The sequence below is a fragment of the Ambystoma mexicanum genome, chromosome 9, assembly GCF_040938575.1.
Source record: "Ambystoma mexicanum isolate Mex_15411 chromosome 9, UKY_AmexF1_1, whole genome shotgun sequence".
Classification (NCBI taxonomy): domain Eukaryota; kingdom Metazoa; phylum Chordata; class Amphibia; order Caudata; family Ambystomatidae; genus Ambystoma; species Ambystoma mexicanum.
The window spans coordinates 876,151,528-876,179,139 of NC_090931.1; the positions used below are offsets into that span (position 1 = coordinate 876,151,528).

Here is a 27,612-nt window from a genome sequence, read left to right on the forward strand (position 1 = left end):
GGGGGACGGCGCAGAGCTGCCAGTACCCTCAACCGTCAAGGAGAAGCTAGACCAGCCCTGGGGAATTTGGGCACAGCCCCTTCTTACTGTAGCGTGGCATTCCTTTACTGTAGCATGGCATTCCTTTACTGGGCATCAAGGATGAAGCAGACATGATCAGTGCTATTTTGTGTCTAAACTGGCCTAGGCTGTGCAGCCAGTTTAGACATGTTGTCTTAGTGTGGCATGGCGTTATTTAAAGTCAACAGGAGTAGGTTTGTATGTGGGGATACTGCCAAATATAGGCATACACAGCATGGACCATTACTAGCATTACGTGCAAAGCAAACAAGATTATTTTCTCATATGGGAATACTGGCATACATTGGCGCAGCCAGCATGGAAATGTATAGGCACAGCCAGAGCAAACATGTTTTTACAATGACAGCGACTACTGTGCACTGTTGGTGACTTCCATCTGCTGGAACCCACCACCCTGCCCTGCACCCCCCCCATCCCCCTCCCAAGAACTATGCTTTACTGGTTCTGTATAATGCACCATTTTAATACATTATTCAAATAAGTTCCAGAGAGGAACCTCCCCCGGCCCTCCGCCCGGAACTCTGCTTTCGGTGGTTCGGGCTCCCTCACTACACTCTGTTGCTTTCACATATTTTTGAGAAATATGCCCCTCCAATGAAAATAAAGAGAAATCACCAGCTGTCTCTGCTCAGGAGGATGCAGTACTTCCGGCCTTCTGCTTCAGTTTCAGGTGCAAAACAGCTTGGGGGTGGATGCGCTGTCAATGACTTAGCCAGACTGTCTTCGCCCCAATCTTTTTGATTCCCTTCAAACATCAGAGGCCCTGGAGCTTGGGTACATTTGATAGTTGCTTTCTGGCATGGGTAGACGTTGGTTCCCTTTAATGGGGATGGCGGTGGAACAGGTGTGGTTACTGCCTCAGATTACTCCTCAGCTTCTGGGTCAGGAAACCCAGGGTGGCAATAGGGGGACATTGGGGTGGTAGGGGTTCTGTTCAGTACAGAATGCCCACCTGCAACATTTAAGGCTTTCAACAGGAATTGCACAAACTTTGTGGGTCGAGGTCAGAGGAAGGATATTCTGCCTTTCTCATATGCGGTTCTGGAAATTATACTCTTCCTACAAAAAAGGTTTGCAAGAGGTTTGGAATTTCCCTCTCTTAGAACTCAGTGGTTAGCTATAAGAGGCTTCAGGAACCGGAGGGTTTGGCACAGGAAGAGGACAAAGCTGTTAATTGATTTAAGGATTTCCTGCCATCTATGCCAATGACGCCAGAAAAGGTTCCGGCCTGGGGTCTACCCTTGGCCCTAAAAGGCTTACAGTCTGAAATTGGTGAAATGGATTGAAAGATCTTGAACCTTTAAAACATGTTTTTTGTGGCAGCACCTTCAGCTGGAAGGCTACAGGGGACGTGGGCCCTACCGATGACTGCACAAGTAGTGTCCATTGTACCAGAGGCAATTGTACTAAAAAGCAGGACCTCCAACGTACTCTTTAAGATGGTGTCAAAATGTCATCATTCACAGGAAGTGGCTCTCCTGGCCTTCTTCGCTAAGCCATTACGTCCAGGATAGGTAAAATGTGCAATTCTGTCCTGCATATGCATTGTCAACTGTCCCTCTTCTGATTGGAGTGCAGGGTTGTTCTACAAGAGGAATGGCTATGTCAGGGGGAGAAGCACAGGCAGCCCCATTGCCGGATATGTGTAGGGCTGCCACATGAGTAGATTCCAATACCCTTTTGACACATTATGGACTCAACCTGGAAGGACATGACACTTTCTTTTGGTATTATGGCCTCCAAAATCTGGCAAAGAGAAAGTACAGAGTGCATTCAAACTGGCATAAAGGCGGTGGATACAGCAAGTTATTCACATGCCCCTCCTGTGAGGAATTCGACCATCCATAGGGTGGGTGTGCGCTCGCCTGGCTTTGTTGACAATTTATATGAAATTGAATGATTGTAGATCAGCCGCCAGAAAATGTGTGGGGTCCGCACACTTTTTCCAATGCTCACTGCACGTATTACACATGTGTCCTCTGGGTGGATAACGCCTACAGGTGCAGTCCCCCGGTCATATTTAATTGGGATAGGACAGTCAGGATTACACCTGGTCTCTCAGAAGGGGAAGGGCAAAAACCTTCCTCCTGCCATGGCAAGCCTAATTAACTATCAAAGCTCCATGGATCCGCCTCATCCTTTTGTGTAAGCACTGCAGAATGGTGGCAGAAATTAACATAATTAGCATACTAATAGAGTATACTTCAAACAGGCCCATATGGAGCCCAGCAGCAAAGTCAACAAAAGGAGACAGGAAAACCAAACAACCTTTGATATGTGCTGTGTCAACCTGAAGCCAGCTCCCACCCTTCGCATCAATGGACAGGGAAATGACATGTCTGGGAATGTGTGGATTACAGTAGTCAACCCCGCAGGGAAACCCCATTCAGAAGGTAGGAGTATGTGATTTGACGGCGACAAAGTCGGGTCCTGCCGCAGCTTCAAAGGTGACCTGCCGCTTAATTCAGGAACCACAGAAAACTTCAGTAACTAGAGGGACCCTTTGATCCACAACAGACAGGAAGATGAGTTGGACTTAGTATCACACATTTTCACCGCTTTACCTTTTCTGTTGCAAAGCACTCTGGTTATGACTGCACGCATACATGAGATTGTTGGTGGGGACCCAGGATTGGTTCATTAAAGTAGGCTTACCCTACACCAATCAATGTGGCCCATTTGACTTTAAAAGGGGGCTTAGCCCCTATTTTTCATCTGAAGACGTTGCAAGGAGTAACAAGAGGAACTCATTTGGACCCTGCATGAAGGTACAGTCTGTCTTCCAGCTTCCACCAGTGAAGAAAGGCCAGGATTTCCAAAGAGGGAAGCAAGATCCCCTACGTAAACATCTCCTAGGGAACGGAGGGAGATACTAAATCCAGAGGACCCTCCAGCATCTCCAGAACTTGTACCTGGTCAGCACATAGCGTGCCCTACTAGACTGTGCAAGCAAGTAAGCTTCTAGGTGGGAAATGCCAGAGTCTCTCTGAAACAAACCAAGGACAAGGTCGTGGCCTGCAACACTCTCCTCGGCTTTGGGCCGTCTGTCTTAATGGACAAGCAGCCCAGTGAAGAAGCTAGGAGGAGTGCATCGACAAGCATCAACCAGCATCCGCCTTAAAGGACATTTCCGAGCCAGTTGAGTGCACTGCAGACTGTTGTCATGCCACAATTGTTAACGTCGTCCGAGGCGCCCCGTCCAGTGCTCCAGACCGGCAAACCAGCACTGAGAGAACGTTTCCTGAACTCGAGCAGCCGTGTAGTCCAGACTGAAGCCGTCAGTCCAGCCTCGCTCGCCAAACTGCCTGCCGCCTGATACCCGCAGCCGTCTCCAGTCTTGAACTCTGTCGCAGGAGCTTCAAAGCGCCCTGAAACCGACTTTACCCTGTCAAGCACCAAGAACATCTAGAAGCAAATGTACATTATGGTTCTGTCCCGCTGGTCTGTCTCCGAACACCCCTATTGTCATTTTACGACTCCTTGAACTATTGCGATTAATTACTTTATCAACTACCCTCCTGTCAGTATCCAGAGTGCATCCCTTTTTCTTCTTGAAACTGTCGGTCCTTTACATTCCTTTACAGGGTGGGTTTTATTTTGTAGGGTGCTAGAACTGTCTGTTTTGATAAGAACAAAAAGGATATATTTGTATACAACCTTGACTGGACAGTCCCTTTTCTTACCATAAATTATATTTTCGCTTTGTTGCAACAAAAACGATCCACGACCTTGCAGAGATGAGCCTGCCGTTCTGTCCACGTTACCAAAATTGGACAGGGAAGTTTATAATTTGTTTGTGTTTCCAATCTGTCTGGTTGACTTCTGGTGTACTAGACAGACCCTCCAGCTTATTGCGATTTTGCGATCCCGCAAAATGCTGTGAAAACGGCCGTTTTGCGCAAAATGCGCAAAAAATTGCAGTTTTGTGCAAAAACAGCATCTTTAAAAAAATTGTAACTTTTTTTTTTTTTAAGTAATCTGCAAAAAATACTGTTTTGAAAAAAGAATCCTCAGGGTGCCAGGTTCTCAACTTTTTTTTTATTTTTATTTACACAAGAAATGAAATCACTTGCGCCCCAAAAATTGCAGCCCAATCCACAAGGGATACATGAATGGGCACATTTTATATGCGCGCCCATTCAGATGGCCTTTTTCACCTCCTTGATCAAATAAAGTGGCGTTTCTGTCAATTTAAAATCACATCCCTCATTCCCAAGCAAGATGCACTTTTAAATGTGCAGAAATTGTAGGCAACCCTACGCGCACGGGATGTGGGGCTGCCACTGCATGACAGGGTCCTTCCTGACACTGTCATGCATTTCTTTGAAGGTATGAACCGCTGCTGAGTCGCTTGCATTTCTGTTCCTCAAACAGGATAAAAATGCATTTTTTGGGTCACATTTTACAGCGGCAGGCACCTAGAGTGCCTGTCCCTGTGAAAGGCGCTGGGAGCTTGCAGAACACTGTCGGGAGAGCGATTCTATTCAAAGTACTGCCCATTTTGATGACAAAAATCTATCGAATGTTACAATTTGACCAATTTCGACCAGTACTATTCTATCGAATCGATTTTTATAAATACTGAACATGTGTTGCGGGGGTGTCACCCGCTCCCCTTGTTTAGTATTTTTGGTCTAGGGTGGTTGCAGAAGTGTTTTCCCCTTTTTCCTCAAAATTGGAGGCGGGGACAGAAAAAAAAAAAGAACAGAACGAAAAAAGGACCCTGCGGAGTCGAATCCGACCCGCGTTAGAGGGACGGATCCGACCCGCGTTAAAGGGACGGATCTGGCACCGCAGGGTTGCAGGGGAAGCGGCAGCGACCAAGCAGTTAAGTAGGGGAGGGGGTCGGGTGGTGGTGGTGAAAGGTACATTTTGGGTTGTTTGGCTGAAGTGCAAATCAATTTGCAGCAAAATTGACTACGATCAATTCCGCCGCAAATAATTACACTACGGTCAAACAACCCAGAACACCATTCAAGGCAGCTGCCAGCGCACAATTTGCGCTACAGCTCAAGCCTGTGGAAATGCGCCGGTCACCTTTGAGAATAAGGTGACCTGCTCATTTACAAAAATGGGTTGTCTAAAAATAGCATATCCGCCGTTTTTTAAATGCCCCATCATTTGAGGAACTGGGTCGAAATCTACATTTAAAAAAATGGTTACACTATGAGAGAGGAGAGAGGAAGAGTGATGGGTGAGATGTGAAGTGATGGGCAAGAAAGCAGAGGGAGAGCAGTGGGTCAGAGGAGGAAGTGCTGCACAAGAGAGCAGAGGAAGCAGTGATGCGGTGGGCCAGAAATCTGATAGCGAGCAGAGGTACAGAAGTAGAGGAAGCGGTTGGCCAGAAAGAGGCAGTGAGCTGCAGATTGGGAAAAAGGAAGAGGGAAGAATGTGATAGAATGGGAGAAAAGATGCAAGATGCAGAAGCAGCACAAAAGAATGAAGGACTGTATATTGAGGGATGAATTGTAGAGTGTAAGGTGTGAGTTGGGAGTATGATTTGGAGTGTGGCAGGGGCTGGGCAGTGCAAATTGTGACTGGACAGTGTGACATAGCACGTGAGTATTTGTATGACAGAGTGAGAGGTTAAGGAATGCAAGTTGTGATGGAGAGTTGGTGAGATGTGTGTGGGTGTTTGGGGGATTGGAGAACATAGAAGGGGAATATTTTCAGCATTACAATTGATAATGATCAATTTAGTTAATACTATTAAATAGGCATGAACATTAAACCAGAAATGTAGCCAAATCAAACACTGTTCTGCCAAGCCAGAGACATCTGGGACTCTTCCTATTAAATTAATACAAAAGATACATAATAATGATACCCTGGCTCTCTTCTAGCCTTGCACTCTGCCCATTTCCTGCAATGTGGCAATCCTACACCCTCCAGTTAATACAAAATGTCCCGCAAAAATGCTGCAATAAATAAAGGTTTGTGCCGCAAAATTTGCCATTTCATGCCGCAAAATTTGCCGTTTCATGCCGCAAAATCCTGGAAGGTCTGACTAGAGGTGTGGGGCTGATTCATGGTTTAGAAACAGATATTCATTCCTGGACCACTGGTACCCCTGAAGTTGATTTGTCATACATCCACTCTGTAGCTTTGGTATTCCTCAAAGTAAATACAAGACAAGGAAGGGAGACGTGCAGGTAATGCTTGGTTTAGTTACTGGTAATCTTTATTACTCCTAGTACTCGTCACAGTTCTTCTGTCCCACCACTCTTTCCCTTTGAGGTTGGAGGGGGCTCAGAATGTGCTTGGGAAAAATTAATTGCATCATGGCATGGCGGAGGAATATATTCCTAAAGTAGCCAGGGGACAAAGAACACGAAAAAAGGCTAGAGGGATTCCTAGAACCAGATGAATACTCAAAGTTAAGCATGTAAGCGGCGTGTTCGTGTTACTCATGGTGAGCACTGCTGCGACGGAGGAAATCTTTTTGTACTGCCCATTATTGAGAGGAGGAGCTGAGGACAAGCAGAGACAGCACATTCCCATATATAGTTACTGCTGGCGCTTTGTGTAAGCTGTGTATTCGTGTTCGCTGGTTGGCTGGCTTGCTGAACTGCCGGGTTGCAGGCTGCTGGATAACACGGATGAGCCAGTAATTAGATGTATTCTTTCCATTGAGAAATTGTCGGAAAGTACTAAGTAAATGATGAACCTTGTCCCACACTCATCTGAAATTTGCCATAACACTTGGCCCGGGCACACTGACGGATACGGAGACAGCAATCGACACTGCTTACCTTGCCTCTTGAGAAACCAGCACTCCCGCTCGCTAGTTACACTTTGGATTAGAGGACTGGGCATGGGCCGTTGATCTCCTTTGTCACTGCTAGAAGTAGGCAGTGAAGGACACCTCGTCCTTCTTGAGCCCAAATACTCTCCTAACTGTGGACTAAAGTTGGGGCTACTGCCTATTTGAAAGTAAACAACATCCGACTGCTCCTTGGTACTAATTACATTAGCTTTCGCCACGTGGCGTTCAGCAATCTGTAAGGCAATGACATACGATCTTCGGAGCAGCAGCTGCACCACTTCTCAGCCTCCAAGAACCATCACGGATGAAGAGATGCTGGCTGCTATCACTTTTCCCCTCCAAACCTGCCTTACAGAAAAGGGTGTGGTGATTGCTCTAAATCCATCTGTGACAGCTAAGGGGAAAAATCCCAGTAACAGAATAAGCAATGCCAGAATCTGATCACATTTTTTTTTACGCCACCGAGTGATCCATTGGTGAGTAATCCTCCAGTTTACACACCTTTGGAAAAATCCATGGAACGCGATTCTCACAACTTTCACCAGGCTGCTACACCAAAACACAATCAAGAAGTTGCAACGATGCACAGTATTAAACCTGAGGAAAATGCTGTTTTTCCCAAAAAGGCACCATTAGACCTATCCATGGTAGATACTCCCCCGGACATGTTGGATTGTTCAGTTACTACACAACACAATGGCCAGTGTACCACGGGTACAGACTTTTTCTCCTCGCCAGCACCTTCTCACACTCCACTTCCTCTCCTACGGTTATCGGCAATGATGCGTCCAATTTTGAGGATGGTAAAGGTGAGGCGAGAGACTGTCAGTTTACAGAGATAAATCAGGTTCTATTCATTTTGGTCTCCTTATATGAAGGCATACAGCGAGAGACCAACACGGCACTGTTTGAATCAGTGCTGTTCAAATTTGAGTATGGATCTGCATGTTGCGGCAAGGAACTTTCTTTTTTTCCAAGAAATTGGGATCAACTGCGGCACCACCATTGAACGTAAATGGAACCATAGCACTGTTCTCAAGGAATCCACACTACAAGTAGTATGGGCGACCAATGCCAAACCATCTGGATTTACAGAAAAGGCTGTCCAACATAAACGGTCCACTGAGGTGCCTGCTGGTCAGACTAATGTCACTTTGGCACTCCCTGCCTGCAGCGTGACACAGCAGGTGCCCATTGGGTGATGGTCTCTGGTAACTTGTCCGGCACAGAGGCCACCTGGGCAGAAGGCGGGGGCGCACAACAACATACCTACAAGCTACCGCCTCTCCCCGAGTCATCGGACATAAATAGGCAGGAGGCCACAGCGGATGAATTAGTGGAGGAAATTCTTAGCATGAGTCCAATAAAGATGCTGGATCTTCCAGCACAAACACGATCGTGCAACAGACTGCAAGCCGCACAGAAAAAAAGAAATCCAAAAACATGCCATCCAAAAATGCAAAAACACAAGGAGCATGTAATTTTATTAAGTCTTTGCTCTCAAAGAGAGCAGCAAAGGCAGCTTTATCTCAGTTAGACTGGCCAATACCCTCGACAGAGTCAACACGCAAGGCTGCATGTCAAGCCATCACACAGAGCTCTGAGGTTGGAGCAGGGTCTGGCCTGGTCATGGAGGACGCCTTATCTGCTCCCATAGTACCTCCACAAGAGGCTATGGAAGACCTTCCTGCGGTGCCGGCCATTCGTCCAACGCCCCCGATCTCAAATATAAATCTGCAGGTTCAGGAAAAGGCTCTTGCCATATGTTGGTCCTAGGGACTCCGGGGTGAGCAGACAGGACAGTTTTCCTCAGGGCCCATTAGGCCTGCAGAACTCGCTTCACATACCTCAGCAGGAAAGCTCAAGACGATTCACTAACAGTAATGATGAAAAGTGTAATTCCACAGACCCGCTCCTTCATTTTGAATCTCCCAAACTTACTGTCGTGGCTACAAGAAACACCATTGTTGTGAGGTATCAAATCTGGAAGCTTTACTTTTTCCGGATCGCTGCAGATTAGATCAAGCAGGGATCTATCTAAAATCCAAACTGGTCATGGACACACTATTGAAGGAGCCAGACAATCTCAGATGCTTGAGCTATGATCTTTTGCCATTACTTGTTAACCCCCTGCAGGGCGAGGGCCCATCCAGGGGCCTTTAACAAGGTCAGAAAGGAAAAACAACACAACCATTGGGACATAGTTTAACAGTGGAAGATCAAGTAATGGCCTTAAAGTGAAAGCTCTTGAATTCTGAGGAAACTAAAGACTGGTCATGGCTCTTGCCAAGTTAGACTTTTAGGCCTCACCCTGGGGAGCAAGGGTTGTTGGTGGAGACCCTGAATGGAAAGATCTGCCTCTTCTCTGTAGCTTCCTTAACCTCTAGAGGTCATGCCCATTTGTTTAATAATCCACCCATGGCCTGTCTACAGATCACATACAGTGATTGTCATACAAGAGAGTTGGTTGAAGGCGGAGCCTGCCTTTGTTGGCTACTGTGTTGCTCACCAGCCCACAAAACAAAATGCGCATGGCCGCCCATATGGTGGCTTGTTGACCCTAGTAAAATCTTCCCCCATCAATGAAGGTGGTTTGTAGCATTGACATTTGTTTTGGGGTGCTGGCTACCCATATCAGATGTACAACTGTCATTGACGTGAATGTGCTGATTGTGAACATCTACTGGCATCAGGGTATTGGGGTTATAACAGCGGTGGTTGAATCCATCTCTTCGTATGTAGCAGATTACTACCCCTGAAGGGTATATCCTGGTGGCACAGGACCTCAACTAAGACTGTCTTTCTGTTTTGGAATTGAATGTAGGAAGTGTTTTGTTTTAAAGGCATCCAAACAGGGGAATGGAAGAGTATAGGTTGAATGTTCTACAGGCATGGGGCTCTCACCCCTTAACGGCGTAGTATCTGGCGATATTACCACTTCTGACACGTGGTATAATGGGTGAGGTGTATCCACTATGTGTTTGTGGGACCCTGGTTATTGGACTACTGTTCTAGTTTTATAATTCAGAAGTAAGTGATCACTTTATTACGAAAGCCCACTTTCATTTTTTAGCTGATGCACCTGATCAGACGACAATAAATCTGGGGCGGCAGGCCGTGGCACGCAACGTGCAGGTAAATCGCCTATATTGGACACCCTGCTTGTTAGTAGGTGTGAACCAAGAGGTCGAGGATGTTAAAGCCATTAAATCCAATTCAGAAATGTCCACCATGTTCACGGTTGAGAACCAACATATCTAGGGTAGGTACTGGGAAGTCTTGTTTACATCCCCATAGACATATCTATACGCTGATCTGGTTGTCAGAAGAAGTGATCTGAGACTTTTAGGCACATTAAAAACAACACCCATCTTTCTGAACTGTCAAAAGGGGTACAAATCAAAAAAGCGCAGCAGAGGTACAACAACTGGCTCCATGCATCCAGAGCTCTTCGGTTGCAATTGGATGCTGAAACTATGCTACCCGTGCTGCTGGATAAAGACTCTATATAGTATAGAGGTTTCTGGTCACTGATGATTGCATCTGGAAATAAACGGGTAGGATGGTCAACGAAGTAGCAGAGGAAGACTGGGTACATCATTTTAAGTCCCTCTATGCACTGCCCACGTCGCAAGTCACATGCACAGTGGCAAACGAACTCGACGAGAGTTACCCTTTGGACATTACTATATCTCAGACATATCATCTTATTGAGTTAATTGGCAAAATCAGTAACTCGAGGGCACCAGGCCCGAATAATCTACCACTTTGGTCATCAATTCTACACTCTTTATTTACTGACATTATCGAATCTGAGCAATTTCCTCCATCGTGGGGTAGTGCTCACATTATCCTGATTTACAAGAGAGGGGATAGAGCGTCTCCTTCCAATTATCGCCCAATAGCCATACAACGCGGACTCCAAAACTATTCTCCTGCGTCCTGTTGCAACACCTCGAAATCTGGGCTAACACTCAAAGGATTCAGGAAGGACACTGGTACCACTCTGAACGGCACGTTACTGAAATGACTACAGGGCAAAACTTGGTCAAAGGGGAGTAACCCGATCTATCTGGCCACTATCATCCTTGCTGCCGCTTTTGATGCGGTCGACATGTCATTGTTGTCTGTTACAGAAATGGGGCATTCCACACGGGCTATTTAGACTAATAATTGCGCTCCATAGTCAATCGACTGTCCAAATAAGCTTGAATCACCAAGCTTGGATCACCGAGGTCTACCGTCTTGCCCAATTAAAACACAGAGGCGTAAGGGAGGGGTGCGTTACAGCCCCAAGCCTATATAATTTGTACATGGCAGATTTAGACCAGCATTTACAGCTGATGGCTCTTGCAACTCCAAAAATAGCCATCTTAAGACCATTATGGACGGGTTATGCAGATGACTATATAGTCTTTGATAATACACCCATTGGCCTCCAGGGACTCTTGAATGGGTTTGCCGCCTTTGCATTGCAGAGGCCAATTCCTTAACATTGAATCCAGTAAAGACCATGGTGATGCAACTCTCTAATACCTGGAAACAGGTGACATTCAAGTGGAGGGTACATCTGAGATTGTGGAGAGGATAGACTCTCTATATTTAGGCTTGAAAATCAATTCCAAAGCCTTATATACGTCTACTCGAACATAGCTTTTATCGAAGGCCACTAAATAGGCCTACCAGTTACGGACAGTGACCACAATTCGGTAAGTTCTCTTTATTGTCCTGTAGGCGCTTTTACGAGGGTAAGATTGTCCCAAAATTACTCTACAAGATAGATGTATATGATCTAACACGGATTGGTTATTTACCGTTCTTGGAAGCCTCAATATGGAAAAGGGTCTTGCATCTCCCATCCTCAAATCTGCTTGCCATCATCCGGGCCAAATTGGGGATCATCTAGTTGAAGACGAGAGCATTTTGGCACTTCTCATCCTTTTAGGGGAAAATGTCAACCGCATTAGAGAATTCCTTGATGGGGGATCTTAAACAGGTATGTGATTGCAAGGCATAAAATAAGCAGCGTCGCATAGCAATTCTGTAGGTTTGCTAATTAAATCGACACTTGTGTAGCAAAAATGAAGGCACAGCTCACCCTGCATTCCTCTCAGGGGGGAGAGGGAGAGAGAATCTCCTCCACTCCTAAGTGTCAAGGCCTGTCACGCTCACCTGGTCTCAACAGGGGCGTAGCACGAAGCTGCACAAATGATGTCTGCAATGGCATTGCACAGCTTGAGTGATGATGCTTGCACGCGTCTTCTCCCTTACTATCACAAGGCATAAAATAAGCGGTATTGCATCGCAATTTGCGATAGGATACTGCTTTTTTGCTGTGTATTTACACAATCATGTTGCACTAACTGCGAGAGGATTTCCACAGCTACAGCTAATAAAAAAATTGTGCATTAAGTCAGCCTCTGTGCACAGCGTGCACTGCAGGCGAGGCAGAAGCACCCGGGCTGGGCTAAAAACATTGTATCAATTTATTAGCCCAGCCCGGATGCGGCGTCATTACGTCATGAGAGGAGGATCTCAGCCCTCCTCTCACACTCTGGCTTCCGATGAAGAGGTAATGCGGCGTCATTACGTCACGAGAGGAGGATCTCAGCCCTCCTCTCACACTCTGCCTTCCGATGAAGAGGTAAGGTGGAGAGGTGCTAGGGGAGGTTTGGGTGGGGGAGCCGGGCCCTTTTGAGGCAAATCTTTTCGGTGCTGCTGGGCCTGGGTGTAAGTTGCTGACAATAATATTTCTCCCGCCCATTCGGGCGGGAGAAATATTATTCTCAGCCACTTGCTAACACCCAGCACCCGCCGTAATAACGCAGCCTGCTGCTTGTAGAAGAGGCCTTCTACGAGCAGCAGGCTGCGTTATTACTGCGTTATTCGGGCGGGAGAAATATTATTCTCAGCCACTCTATACTTGCCAACATTCTGTGACCAATGTATGATTATCATTTTTGAAGTTTCAAAAATAATAATTCCCATAACAATGACATTACAGGATAATACAAAACATACATTGTTGGCACCACTGAAGCATACCAAAGTTCAGCTCTTTTTATACCATCAGCTCTTTTTATACGAGTACCATCATGCCAATGCCATATGGCAACATCATTTCCAAAGTAATGCAATTAATGACACATGGTCATGCCACTATCAACAGTGGCAAGCTAGGCACAGAAAGCCCAGACTAGAGTAAATTTCCCCGGATAACAGTATTGTAATGCCAATTTGTACCTCATTATGTTTATAAAATGGCAATGGCAGCAACTGCTAGTTGGCCACCAGTTCGGAGTACACAGCAACTCTCTTCACTGGCTGTACATGCACAGGCACCGAGCATGCACCAGAAGGGGCCACCAAGATGAAGGGGCAAATTAAGCACATGCCTACTAGACAAGCCAGCAGGGCCTAGTATTCTACACGGGGTGCAACCTCTATAGCAGGGGTCTGCAACCTGGGGCTATCCACATGTTTCGGACTACAACTCCAATGATCACTCGGCATTGATAATGCAAGTTAGGATCGATGGGTGTTGCAGTCCAAAACATCTTGAGAGCCAAAGGTTGCAGACCCCTGCTCTATAGCTTCCATTTAAGGCTACTGGTCAGACATGATCATGGTCTCTCCAGCCCAAGTCTCCTGCTGGCAGAAACTGAGATTTAGTGACACTTGCACAGGCATAGGTGAAGCGCTCGCCAATATTGGAGGACATGGTGCTGAGAGATGACTTTGCACGTTAGTGAGCTTTACACGCTGTGCTGTTGTGAAATGGATGAAGCAGTCGAGAATAAAACCTATTGTGAACAAGAAGTCTGTGCCACAAGTGAGACTTGGTATGTTGGTGTAACCTTTGCCTAATACACAACCCATCAAACAGCACAATATGGAAAGATGTTCAAATGTTAAACATTTATAATTCTGAATGGTAACTTAGCACCAAATTCAATGACCTAACTTTACAGAAGGTATAAATTACACAGAGCTGGTAGGTGACGTTTGCCACTGCTCTGTAGCAGCAGCCCAGGCAGTTAGTTATTTATTGCAAGTTGAACACAATGACATGGTGACTAATACCCCCCCTTGGTCTGAGAGGCAGATGCTGTGTGATGGTGTTACACTCTGCCACTTGCCTTCACTGGTGGTTACCTAAAGGTTGTCCCGGCAAAAGTGCAGGACAGAGTCAAGTAGCTGTCAGGTGAGGTCAGTGAATTGGTCTGAGCCCAATCAATGTAATCACCTACCAGTCCACTGTACAGACAGACTAATGTGTTGCATGCTTTATCCTGGAACTTGCCTTAGAGTCACATTAATTACTTGCCACTATAAAAAAAAGCAGTAGAATCCGTCACTGAAATCTGTAGTCTGGTAGGACTGCTTAAAAAGCAGTAGCCTACTGCCTAAATCTGTACGGTTGGCAAGTGTGCCACTCTACACCCAGCACCCACAGTCAGCAGCATCAGTCCTGGGTGAATATGTGTGCCCCCCGGACCTCCCACTGCTGATGGTGGAAACAATGGGGCAGGGTCGGACTGAGGCATACAGTTGTCTCGGGCACCAACGAAAAGTGCGCCAAAGTTGCAAACCAATGGGAATTAATTCCTGTGACGCTGTTTGAATAACCCAAGGGGGACGTTTTTGATCAAATGTGATGCAAATTGTACAAGAATATTCAGCAACACTGGTCAAAACAATCAGTCACATAATTTAGTCCAGTAACTCATCAAACTGGCCCACATTGGCAAAAAAGGTGGCCCACTTTGACCCAAAAAATGGGCCCACACAAGCATTTTGCGTTTTTGGTTAAGCCATGGGCCTATTGCTCTAGAGCCAGCCCGAGCTGCCTGCAGTGGTGCATGGAGGTTAGCTGCCTAATTGATCAGGAGACAGGCAGCCAGAGCCAGTAGGAAGCTTTACACTGGCCATAACCTTAATGTGAGCACTGCAAAGCGCATATTAAAAGCCCCAGAACAAAAATGGTGACTTTTTTTTGCTGTGCTTTGCGGACTGGAAACATGGGGGCAGTTGCTGGACCCCCTACCCCCAGAGGCACGAGGCCTCTTGTTTGTAAAGGCGAAAGGCACCAACTCTGTCCACAATTGATGGGCTAGGTGTTAGCAAGTGGCTGCGCTGGCATTTGTTCGGGTGGGAGAAATAGAATGTTCACTCCATAGCGGGTTCTGAGGGGCCATGTCGATTCTCGAGGCACCCCCAGAGTGAGTGTGCATTGTTGTGGGTAGGTAAGAGTTGCTTTTTGCTTATCTTGTAGGAATTGGTCTGCAGTGTAGAGGAAGATTAGGCAGAGAGGACCTTCCCACTGTGACTTGATAACAACGGGCATGAGAGGTAAGCAAAGTCTAGCCCAACTTTTTATTCTAAAAATAACAGGAGACCATTTAGCATTAAAGCTGTCCCACAATGTGTAAGTTAGATACCTTAGTTCATCCATGAGATCAAACATGGTTTTGCATTCTGAGATGTGTAGTCTTCGGTTTGGGTGGTGCAAATACTCCAAGGGGGTTGTTTTAGGTGTACTTTGCAAATAAACTAGACCATTGTGGTTCTTGTTTAACCCAAAACAAATGTGTACTAATTAGAGCTTGGAGGCTTGTAGCAGGTAAGTTAAATTGCTGGCAATTCTGGCTTCACTGCTTAACTAAAGCATGTGATCCTGGGCAAATCAGTTGACCCACCAAGTGCTGGCAAGAACAGAAATTTGAATTTTCTCAATATGCAATGTCTGTGGCCTCAGCCCTACAGATAAGGGGTGTATCAGCCCCTTTTACTCCCTTAAAGGCAAATACACCCAACAATAAATGTGTGCCCCTGCTTTCACCCACACAGTTCCATGTAGATTATGGTTGGACCAGTAGTACCACAGGAAGAAACTAGGGTTATATATTTAACTTGATATCATAAAATAAAAATTGAACGTGCACACACTATTGAGTCTTTAATTGATGTCTTGTTAACAATATGAAGGATACAGCACTGTGCTGCAACACTGACTGCATGACCCAGCGGAACCTTTACATTTTACAGACATTGCACTGATCTTAAACTTCAGAGGTACATAGAAATCATTTCTGCATTCTTGCAAATTCTATATCTTGGGGTACAACTAATTCTGGTGACATTAATATTAGTACAAAATTGCTAATCAAATAAGTTCATTTGCTATTCAAATACATTTTAATTAGCAAAATCTGCTAATCAGTTTTTGAAAACTAATTTATGCCTTGCTATCACATTCCAGGAAGTGTTTGCCTAAAATGTCGAAACAAGATATTAGCCAACCATGAGGAGCGGGTCTGGTTCCCACCTCCCTTAACCTTCTGATGTCCTTCTCTTCTGCCTCACCTTGGGGTTTTTAATGGTGGGCTCTCCGTCCTGCTATCTCTAGCAGGGGCGTGGTATGCTCAGTCTTTCCCATGATCAAGTTACTTCACCGATCCTGCAGGGCTGTAGCGGAGTCTTGAATAGCTGGACTCAGCAGGTAAGTCTCTATGCCAATAGATGCTTGGTGTAGGTGCTTAATGTCCTTATTGCCCAAGTTTTAACCTTGGTTTCTCTTTTCTTTCAGGCACAGCCTTGGGCGGTTTTCAGATGAAAATGTGCCTCTTCCTGAAACGCTGAGCAGATTTCCTACGGGTGAGTATTAGCGCGAGTGCGTGGCGCTGAATGTCTTTATAGATTGTTCTTTTCCGTGCACGACTAACCTGCTGTTCTTTTCCTTTTCTGCAATGCAGGTGCAGCGCGGCTCCGGAGCGGCGATGGGAAGAACCGCTTTAAAGAAATACCAGAAGAATGCAGACCCCGGGTGAGTATTGGCTGTTCATGCAGATGCCTTCTTCTATGCAGGTGCGGTGATCCGGAGAGCAGCTGAAGGCGCGGCCTTTCGGATGGAATGCTTCAGGTAAGGCCTCAATTGCTGTACTAATTCCTGTTCTCTTCTTCTCAGGTGCCGATGGATCGTGATCCCCGGACGGGCGTGGCTGTTGAAGTTCAAGTACTAAGCAGACACAGCGAGCGGTACGCTGCAGGAGTGCAGAATAACACGAAGCGTTTTCTGTCTGTAGTGTGTGGTTTAAATAGCCTTGCAAGTAGTTCCAGGTAAAGTAGTCCCTCAACCACACCCAGGGTAGACAGAAAGGCTCAGCCTCACTAGGCTGTGTATGTAGTCCCATGCAATTTAGCACATATGAGCCTGGCGCCAATACCGAGTCCAGGAAGTCCTAGGACCACCTTTTGGGGCTTGATAAGCCCTTAAGGGTGCCAGTGACTGGGGTAGGCCCATCGGCTCTAGGGGTTTGGGAGTTTGCACCATGACAGCACTCCCCCCCCCCCGCCCACAAAGGTCCCCCCAACAGTGGGTTCTCCCATTGGTCCAGGTTTGCTCAGATGATGATGGAATCTTTTTAACAACCGTGGGGCATGAATGTGATCACTAGGTTCCCACAATCTTTCTTGTGGTCCATATCCTTTCCAGTCTATTAAATAAAATAGTTTTGATTTGATGATTTTTGAGTCCAGAATATCCTTAACTTCAAATTCAGGTTCTCCGTTGACCAAGATTGGTTTTGGTGGTTCCAGTACTCTGGTCCCAGGTTGCACTGGTTTCAAAAGCGAGACGTGAAACACGGAATGAATCCGCATGTGTGGAGGCAAGTCCAATTTCACAGCTACCGGATTGATGATGGCCTTAATGGTGTACGGACCCAAATATCTGGGATTGAAGGTACGGGTTCCCTTCACTGGTATGTGTTTCGAGGCCAGCCAGACTTCATCCCCAACTTGATACTTTGGAGCTTCACTTCTATGTACGTCAGCCGATTTCTTGTATCTTTCTTTATCTTGTCTCAGATGGTCTGTTGCCAGTTTAAAGGCTTGAGTGATGGTAGTGTGCAAACTCCTTACAGCTGGAATTTCCAGAAGATGAGGCGGGTCAAGATTGGAGGTTTATGGATGCATCCCATATATTGTATAGAAAGGACTCTGCCCAGTGCTAGAGTGTAAGGAATTGTTATAGGCATACTCGGTTATCCACAAAACATCTTTCCAGCTGCTTTCCGTTTGGTGCAACATACATTTTAGGTATTGCTCCAAACTTTGGTTGGTCCTCTCGGTCTGACCATCGGTTTGGGGATGGTGGCTGGTGGAAAGTCAGCTAACTCACAACATTTTTTCTAGAAGCGTGAGATAAATTGACTGCCATGGTCTGAAATCAGGATGGAAGGAAATCCGTGTATTCGGACTATTTATTCTAGGAATTCTTTAGCCAGGATTGAAGCGGAGGGTAAGCCTTTCAGTGGAATGAGATGGGCCATTTTGGAAAACAAGTCCACCACCACTAAAATGGTGTTAAATCCATTACAAGGAGGGGGCTCAGTAATAAAATCAAGAGATAATGTATGCCAAGGTGTAGGTGGAATATCCAGTGGTTGCAGTAGGCCTGGTGCCCTCTTCTTGTGGGCCTGGTTTTGTGCACAAACTCCACATGATAGTACGAACTGCTTGATGTCCTTACGCCATGTTGGCCACCAAAAGTGCTGCTTGATCTTGGCTTCGGTTTTAGCAATTCCAGGATGTCCTTCTAACAGTGATTTGTGGTGATTTGAGATGACCTTTTCCTGAAGTTCCTTTCTGGGCAGATAGAGACGTCACTGAAAGACTGAGTGGTGAGTACTTTTGGTTGGCCAATCCTGCAGAGTGTTGTTATCAATGAGATGCGCGATTTCCTGATGGATTTCATCTAATGTTAGAGACGTTGTTATTCCTAGGATTCTTCATCCAGGGATGATGGGCACTGGGTCGGGGTTTGTGTGTTCATCATCTACCCCTATACGGGACAGGGCATCCGGCTTACCATTTCGACAACCAGGTCGGTCAGTAATTACAAAGTCGAACTCAGCAAAAAATAACACCCATCGGAGTTGGCGAGATGATTGTGCCTTCGCCATCTTCAGGTACTGTAGATTGCGGTGATCTGTGATTACCGTACTGGTGTGCCTTGCTCCTAAGAGATAATGCCGCCAAGCCTTGAAGGCTGCCTTGATGGCCAAATGTTCCTTGTCCGTAATGGTGTAATTCTGTTCTGGTGCCGTGAATTTCCGTGACCAAAAGACCACTGGGTGGAATTCACCCGTTTCAGGGCCTCTTTGCGAGAGGACTGCTCCCACTGCCAAGCTGGAAGCGTCGGTCTCAACCACGTAAGGTAAATCATCAAGATTGGAGCCGAGATTAATTTTTGTTTTAAGTTTGGGAAGGCTTTTTCCACCTCTTCTGACCATTGAAAACATTAATTCTTTCACAATAAAGAGGTGATGGGATGCACTAGTTTTGCATATAGTCTGTGTTGCCGAAGTTTGTCCAGAACAGCACGTACGTGTTTCACATGTTCTTGTTCAGAAGGGGAGTATAACAGAATGTCGTCAATGTATACTACGACACAGACATCGATCAACTCTCACAGGACGTCATTCATGAAATATTGAAACGCTGCTGGGGCATTACAAAGGCCAAAGGGCATCACTTGGTATTCAAATAGCCCGTATTTGGTACGGAAGGCGGTCTTCCATACGTCCCCTTTCTTAATTCGTACCAGGTGGTATGCTCCTCGGAGGTCTAACTTGGTGTAAATTCTAGCATCTTTAACTTGATCCAATAGTTCAGGAATTAGAGGCAAAGGTTAACGGTTTTTAACAGTGACTTGGTTCAATGCGCGGTAGTCGATACAAGTCATATGGTCTCCTTCCTTCTTAGGCATGAAGAATAAGGGTCAGGCCACCGGGGACTTGGACGGGCGGATAAAACCGTTTGCCAGGTACTGGTCTAAATACTTTAAATGCAGATTTTCAGGCTCAGTGAGCGCATAGATTCGACCACATGGAATCTGTGCACCTGGTATAAGGTCGATCTGACAGTCGTATGGTCTATGGGGGGGGGGGAAAAAAAAAGTGTTGGCTTAATCCTTCTGGAATATGTTACTGAAAGACACATTAGGGTATTAATAAAGTATTGATCTCGGAAAGATCCAGAGGCTTCAATTTCAAAAAAGTAGTATCCAGAATTTTATTATACTAGATACATTCATTATTTTTGTGAATTGAATCACGATTTAATCAGCACTCGGGCAATAATTTTACATAGCAGGAAAAAGATTTTTAAGATCACAGAAGTTTCAACAATTTCATTCAATACATACTATACCCTCATCCAACCATTCATACACACTCATTCTTCATACATTGACCCACTCATACCAGACATCAATAGGTACAAGATAAAAAAACAAGGCAAAAACCTATTACAAATTTATAGCAAACAATTCATCAACAAATTAATCATTATACACAAAAAAATGTGCGCAAAACAGAACATATGGCCACCAAGAATATTATAAGTGGTCAACATATGAGGTGGGCCCCAAAGGTCTTCAGAAGCGGCCTCAACTTTAATATCTGTTCCGTCAACAGTGGTGACTAAGTCAGTTGTTGCCTTTTCGCAAAGAGAAGATTCATCCTTGTAGCCAATTCTTGAGCCATATAATTACTGATGGCTCCGCTGTCGATATATGCTCTGCTGTTGGCGACTTATGAGAATCATTGGCATGGCTAGGTGCGAGGTCTGGGAGTCCTTCTTTTCTCTCGACAAGCGGACCTCTACGCTTGTCGGGCGGGGAAGTTTTCCGGCTCTGGCTCTGCCTCAACCTTGGCGGTGACCCCTACTGCTTTCTTGGGTGGTTTCACTGGGCACTCTCAGAGGAAATGGCCAGCTGACCCGCAATACAAGCACAGCGGTTGTTGCCTTCTCTTGCGTCTTTCAGCCTTGGAAAGCGGCCTTCGCACTCCTCCAATCTGCATGGGTTCGGACACGTCGTTGGTTTTGGAAGCATTTTCCTTTGGGCGCACAAATACCCGAGTGTCCATTCTAGCTCGATCTGCCTTACGGTTCTGCAGTCTATGATCAAGCTAGACCACAAAGTCTATGTATTCAGCACAGTCTCTGGATGGAATGCTTCAGGTAAGGCCTCAATTGCTGTACTAATTCCTGTTCTCTTCAGGTGCCGATGGATCGTGATCTCCAGACGGCATGGCTGTTGAAGTTCAAGTACTAAGCAGACACGGTGAGCGTTACGCTGCAGGAGTGCAGAATAACGCAAAGCGTGTTCTGTCTGTAGGGTGTGGTTTAAACAGCCTTGCAAGTAGTTCCAGGTAAAGTAGTCCCTCAACCACACCCTGCAATCTTTGGTTAAAGTAATCCCTCAGCCACACCCAGGGTAGACAGAAAGACTCAGCCCCACTAGGCTGTGTATGTAGTCCCATGCAATTTAGCACATATTATGAGCCTGGCGCCAACGGCGCCAGGACTGAGTCCAGGAAGTCCTAGGACCACCTCTTGGGGCTTGATAAGCCCTTAAGGGTGCCAGTGACTGGGGTAGGCCCATCAGCTCCAGAGGTTTGGGAGTTTGCACCATGACAGGCCTGGGCAGGAGTGCCAGGCAAGAATTAATTTTCTTCTTCAAATAATTGAAAACAAGGAGGTAATCGGAATTATACTTTTATGTCCTGTCTGGCAAAGACCAGTATGTTTTGACTTGATTTTTAAAGACAGTCACGCAATTACAGTTAATTACATTATTGCTACTGTAAAACACTGCATTTTCTCAACACATTACAGTAAAGTTCAGGTTAGTGTATCTAAATCTAATAGTGTAATTTCTGTTTGTTGGGTAAGATGCATCATATTGACCAGTGAACACCTTTGAAAATATACATGATCACAAGGCCAGAGGCTTTTGATAGTAAACATGGGTCTGTGACCTGCTGATTGAATACACATGTTTAACTGGTGCTCAACCCATGAGCTGATCCCATACTCCTTGACATTCTGTCTCATCACCCTGTTGCTTTCTACCAGCTAGCCTGAAAGTGAGATCGTAGCAAACTATAATATTCCACCTAGTTTGCCCAGTTCTGCCTGCTACGCTAGCCACTCTTAGTATCTTACTTTGTTTCCTCTTACATAAATGAATACACAAAGCTAACTAGTATTTACACAAAGCAGTAATCAATAGTTTTATCCAGTCTGTACATCTACTGCAATACCTTACACTGTAGTTCTGCTCCAGCGCTTGCTTTGCTCTAGGATTATGATTACATTATATATTAGCACCTGCAGGAGGGAGTTGGCCAAACTGTTTTCAGAGCCGTTTGATCATATTTATTTTTCGTGTCCCTTCATGTGGCTAACCTTTTACAGACACTAATCCAGGGCTTACATAGTCGAGTAGATTTTATGAAGGGCGTGTACCTTTTGCAGGAGATGTTTGAAACTTTTATGTAACATTTACTTTGCAGCAAATGTCAAATAAAATGCACCATTTTACAGAAAGCACATTTACATTTGTTGTCATCCGTCGCTATGTGTCGAGTGCATTTCTTTTGCGGTCAAGTAGGTAAACTAAGTTACTCGACCTGCATATCTAGCAGACTTTTAAAGAATTTGCAAGGCCTGACTCTTCTCAGTAATGTTTTACTTCAGCAGTACACAAAAATGCTGTATTGATGCTCATTTTACATCTTGGGTACAATTACGTTCTGGTGACATTAAAAACATTAATATAAAACATAGCTAATCAAGAACACTTTAATTTGAAAACTCTGCTAATCAAATTTTGAAAACTAATTTATGCCTTGGATCGGGGGGGGGGGACCCTGTCCTTTGTTGGAGTTAAAGATGCTGGCGCAACTCCTTCTGACTGAGTCAGTCGTGATGCTCTATATCAAATCTTATTGGCAACCCAGATCAAGTAAAGAAGGCACCATTTGCAGCAGACTGGCTAACACTATTGCAGAATTTCATGCCTACCCATCCCTGAGCCATCTCAAATACAACCATAAAAAACAGGGAACATTAGTCCCATACATCAATTAATGCCATTAAACGGGTACAATCTACTTTTCTTAGATTTCGGGTGAATTTAGTTTGAACAAAGGCGGTCCTTTTGAGATACGGACTGACAACAACGGACACAGCCTTCTGTAGATTTTGCAACGATCAATCACAGGTAGAGACAGCGAGGCATCTACTGCTTGTATGTGAGGCATTAAAACCCATTAGGCTGTGAGCATTTCAAAAGGACCAAAATCACTACGCAGTATGTATGTGGAATTATTTTTTCTTAGGTTCTACCACATCAATTGTCAACGCTGTCTCATCTTTTTTTGGCATAATCCTAAAAGGAAATGACAGGTAGTTCAATTGTAAAATGTAAACCTGAATTGTTTTAAGTGGTTTAAGTCTTGTGTTGATCAGAGTCGAGTGTAAATTTAGCTTCATTTTAGGTGCTTTTTATTTTTTTATTTATTATGCAAATGAAAAGATGAATTTATTATAGGAGTTATTTTAATAGATGTGTACCTTCTTTTCCTTTACTAATTTTATTTCCTTATTTTTTTATGTACTGTAGCTTCATTATGTTGTTAAAGGTTGAACAGAATTTTAACCATTAAATCAAAAAAAAGTTAATTACTGCAATGAGGAAGAGTGCGAGTAATGAAGATTACTGGTAAGTGATACGAGTAGTACCACATAAATGATTATGGCACTCCACTAAGGTCCAGCAAACCTATCTGAAATTTGACAGCCATGTGAGAGAAGATGCTGGTATAGCTGAAGAGAGTGACATTTTACAATTTACGAAGTGGTTAACAGACCTGAAACTGCCTTTCAAATAAAACGTGCAACGTCAACTGTCTGACTTTCCTACTTTCTTATTTTTAAAAGCGTCATAAGGAAATTCGTTTCAAAGTTCAATGGGCAGCCTCGCTTATTTCCTAGTTAGCCCAGTCACCTTCCACGGAACCCAAGAGGTGGAAAGACAGAAGGGGGACAGGGGTTCAATAACAAAAGTGTAAACATGGGCTGCTAAGGTTTCATTCATCTGCCAACAAAACAAGAACATTAAGCTACCCAGCGTTTCAGGGGAATCCCATCATAAGGATGTATCATGGCATATGCCAATACCTCCAGCTCTTGCTCCTCACTCTGCTCCAGCATTTTCCGGAAGCTCAGTGGACTCTCGGCCATCACTGCACCCGGCATCGTAACCAGCGCCGCGGCTGCAAGCACTGCAGCGACTGCACTGCCTACCTCAACAATTACGCTTCCGGGACGAACAGTGTCAATGAACAACAAACGTGTGTTCCAAGCCTCGTTCAGATGTTAGCCTATGGTTACGTCAGATATACTTCCGGTGCATGTGGTTACAATTCTGTGTGACGCTCATGGAATTATTTGGCGCAATGTAAGGGTGTTAAACATCGAAAAGAAAATTAGAGACATTAGTCCACTATTGTATTAATTAATCGATTAGTACGTGTATGCCAGTAGGACCGAAATATAAATGCTACTTTCAACATGTATTTTTAATTTATAAAAAATAGCATGGAACCTTCTGACAACATAGCAAAATCTGTACAACTGAGCAGAAGAAAAACACACACACATGCGCGAATTGATTGTTGTTTATGCTTAATTCATTTCTTAAGGAAATACATAAGTAATCAATTCCAGCACCTGTACCGCTATTACACAGGGAAAAAAGATAACTCAACCCTTCATTTCACCGTAGTTGAAATCATCTTTAATCGATCAAGAAGGCATGGCTAAAAAACAAAACGCTGCATGACCTCTCTTGATTGTGCTGCAGTGGAGGATGGACAGGCCTTAACAAACGTTTGAAACAAGGATGCAAAATGCCCTAGTTTAACATCACTATAAGATTGCGCAGTTACCAGCCACATATAGGGTGGCCACCTCTTTGAGATCCTTTTGCAGGACACTTGCCCACAAGGCGGTGATGATGTCACAGCACCATTCACGTTTGCCCCGCCCCATTTGTAATTTAAACAATTTGTTAATGGGTCTTAACATCTGGCTTAATTGCAATGCAAATGGTTTGTCCTTGGGAGGTGATGGTCTCGTTTTTTAACTGCAAACATGACCATCACGACCCCAGGAACAAAGCTTTAGCATTGGAATGAAGACATGTGTAGAAGGAACGTGAACAACAAGCCTGGAACAGCAGCAGCAGCTCCACCTGCAGGCTCATAAAAGGATCCGCCCAGAGAAAGAAAACTGCAGGCAGCAGTAGGTGGCAGCGCTGTGGTGTGTAGACAGCCACTTCAGTTTGCAGAGTGGCTGTGCTGGACGCAGGTTGCCCCGACTTGCTGTCTCCTGAGAGTCACACTCCAGGGAACAAAGCAAGTCAAAACAACCTGCGTCCCGCACAGCCACTCTGCAAACTGCGGGACAGAGTCCACAAATACGGGACGATCCCGCAAAATAGGGGACAGTTGACGACCCTAGCCGCATAATCATCCTAATCATACTTCCACACGTTGCAGACTTTCATTGGGTCCACCCCATTTGCATAGCTATCAACGTGTGACCCGCAGGATTTATTTTTGGGTGGGTGAAAGCCCATTGACTTATATTGGTGGATAGGGAGCTGGGCAGGTGAGAGAGATGCTTACAAGGGTTGTGACATCCGCTCAGTGGCAGTGTGCCCCCCATCCTCTCGCTGGCACCCTATAGTCTACCCCCTCACCCCAAAAGCTGCCTCAGCTACTGCACCAGCCAAAAGCATGGGAGGTGAGAGGTATGCATTTAGCCAAAAAAGTGTTATGTAATTTTATGTCAAGAAACAGAGGCTGTGATTTTGCATTAAACTCTTTTACTGAACTGCCAGCAGCAACGAACCACGAAAAATGTAACTAAAAAAACAGAAAAGCACTCCACTAGCGTGACCATCAGGGTCCCATGTGGTAATGAACATAAATAACAGTCTATAAATATCAGTGTCTCTAAGTCACTTACATACTAGGGGACCCTACCGATTTAGGCGGTAGGTTACTGCTCTTTAGGCATTCCTACCACCTACAGATTTAGGTGTTTGATCCTACTGCTATTTTTAGATATCAAGTTGATGAATGGCTCCATGGGCTGCTGCCTCAGAGTCCAGCCCCAGGACACAAGGGAAGAAGCGTCAGAGCTGCAGAATAAAAGAGTTAGTTAGTCGCCTATTTGGATTGATGTCACCACGTACCTTACTGTCATGTGTTCACTTTCACCTATCATCTATAAAATGGTTGCCTGGCAGTGGGACAGGATCCTAAAATAGACACAATAATCCATTTCTAATATTTCAATAAACAAGATATATTTTGTGAATTTACAAAACTAAAGACCATTGGCTGTTCTGTAAAAACACAGATAATTAAGCAGGATTCAGTAAAAAAAAAAAAGAAAGGACGTGCCCACTAGAAAATACTTTGAATGTGCACACCTGACATGTGAAACAGCCAGGGAATCGCTCACTTTCCTATGCAGCCAGCAACATTTGCAGCCAAACATGCTGTGCTCTGTGCAGTCACACATTTTAAAGGTTAAGGGGAATCTAGCACAAATTATATTTCGTTTTCTAGTGTGCATGTCTTTTCTTTACTGAATCCGGCTGGCTCAGCCCTCTGGAACAGCTTCCCTCCCCCCTCAGACTTGAACCGCCTCTTCTAAAGTTCTGGGAACTTCTCAAGACTTTCCTTTTCTCCTCTTCCTTCCCTCAACCCTATGCTAAATCTCCATCTGCCACTGCGACTGGGGCCTGGTCCCTTCAGAGTCATACAGGGGCCTGACCACCCCCTACTAGTCCTTCCAGCATCCCTTCTCAACACTTGCACTCGTGCCCCCTTTCCCGAACTAGCCCAACTGGTCCTCCCTGTTCACCGCACACTTCCTCCCCTTCCCCCTTCTCCCCTGGCATTTGCCACCTTGTCCTACCCAGCACTTGCCTGGCACCCCACTCTTGGGGACACCCCACTCCTGCACTTCTCCCTCGCCCCCGCCCCTTGCACTTACCACCTTTTGATGCACTTGCACGGTAGGATTGTCACAAGGCCAATATAACCGCTTTTATTGTTTTACTTCTTGATTCCCATGCCCCCAACCCCATCTTGTCTTGTGGCGCCTGGAAACACCCGTGTATAGGCACCATACAAAATCAAATAAATGTACTTTGCCTAACTGCTCGGTCTCCGAGTCATGTGCACACTTCATACGCCTGTCAATTGCCAACCTCCACTCACACTCCCTGTCCCTGCTACACTCCCAACCGGGCCTAATTTACCCCTTACCCTCTCCATTTACTCTTGAAGTTTCTAGTTATTCTTTCCCTCTCTCACTTTGCCCCCGTCACCCCTGCTTTGCCCAATGTGTTGCTGCTTATGATTCTCACGTCCTTTCTCCCAATCTCTCATGCTCTTCCTCCTTCTGCCAAAAACTCTGCAATTTATTTCACATTGTTAGTCATGCTTAGAACCTTTTGATTCAGGGCTGGCTAAAGATGTGTCACTGCTCATGTGGGGCCATTTCAACATGATGGTTGCCCCCCTTTCTTAGAGTGGAGAACAACAGTCAGAGCAAACCGTGGGGTCCATACACTATAATGGAGACAAAGAATTGCAGGCTAATAGGGTTAATGACCCACACCTGAGGGAGAATGGGAGGCATAAAAGGCCCCCTCAGGTGAAGGTCATAGAGAAAAGTCCAAGATCACCTAAGGTGGCCACCATGGAGCTGGAAGGCGGGGCTCCATACGGAGCTCCTCTTCCTTTTCCGTAACAGCCCAGGAGGCTGGAGCAGCGGTGGCACGAAAATAATAAGGTGAGTGGGTGGGGAGGAAAGGGGACTGTGACTGG

The 27,612-nt window shown here is 45.4% G+C and overlaps 1 protein-coding gene across 1 annotated transcript in view; it reads right to left on the reverse strand.

Moving 5' to 3' along the window:
- The window catches only part of COPS8 (COP9 signalosome subunit 8), a 248,396-nt gene extending 224,343 nt beyond the window's left edge, over positions 1 to 24,053 (reverse strand). The window contains exon 1 of the mRNA XM_069615984.1: positions 23,882 to 24,053. Coding sequence (XP_069472085.1) covers positions 23,882 to 23,959 — 78 coding nt within the window. The 5' untranslated portion in view covers positions 23,960 to 24,053. The remainder of the gene's footprint in view (positions 1 to 23,881) is intronic.
- Between the last annotated feature and the right edge of the window lie 3,559 nt (positions 24,054 to 27,612).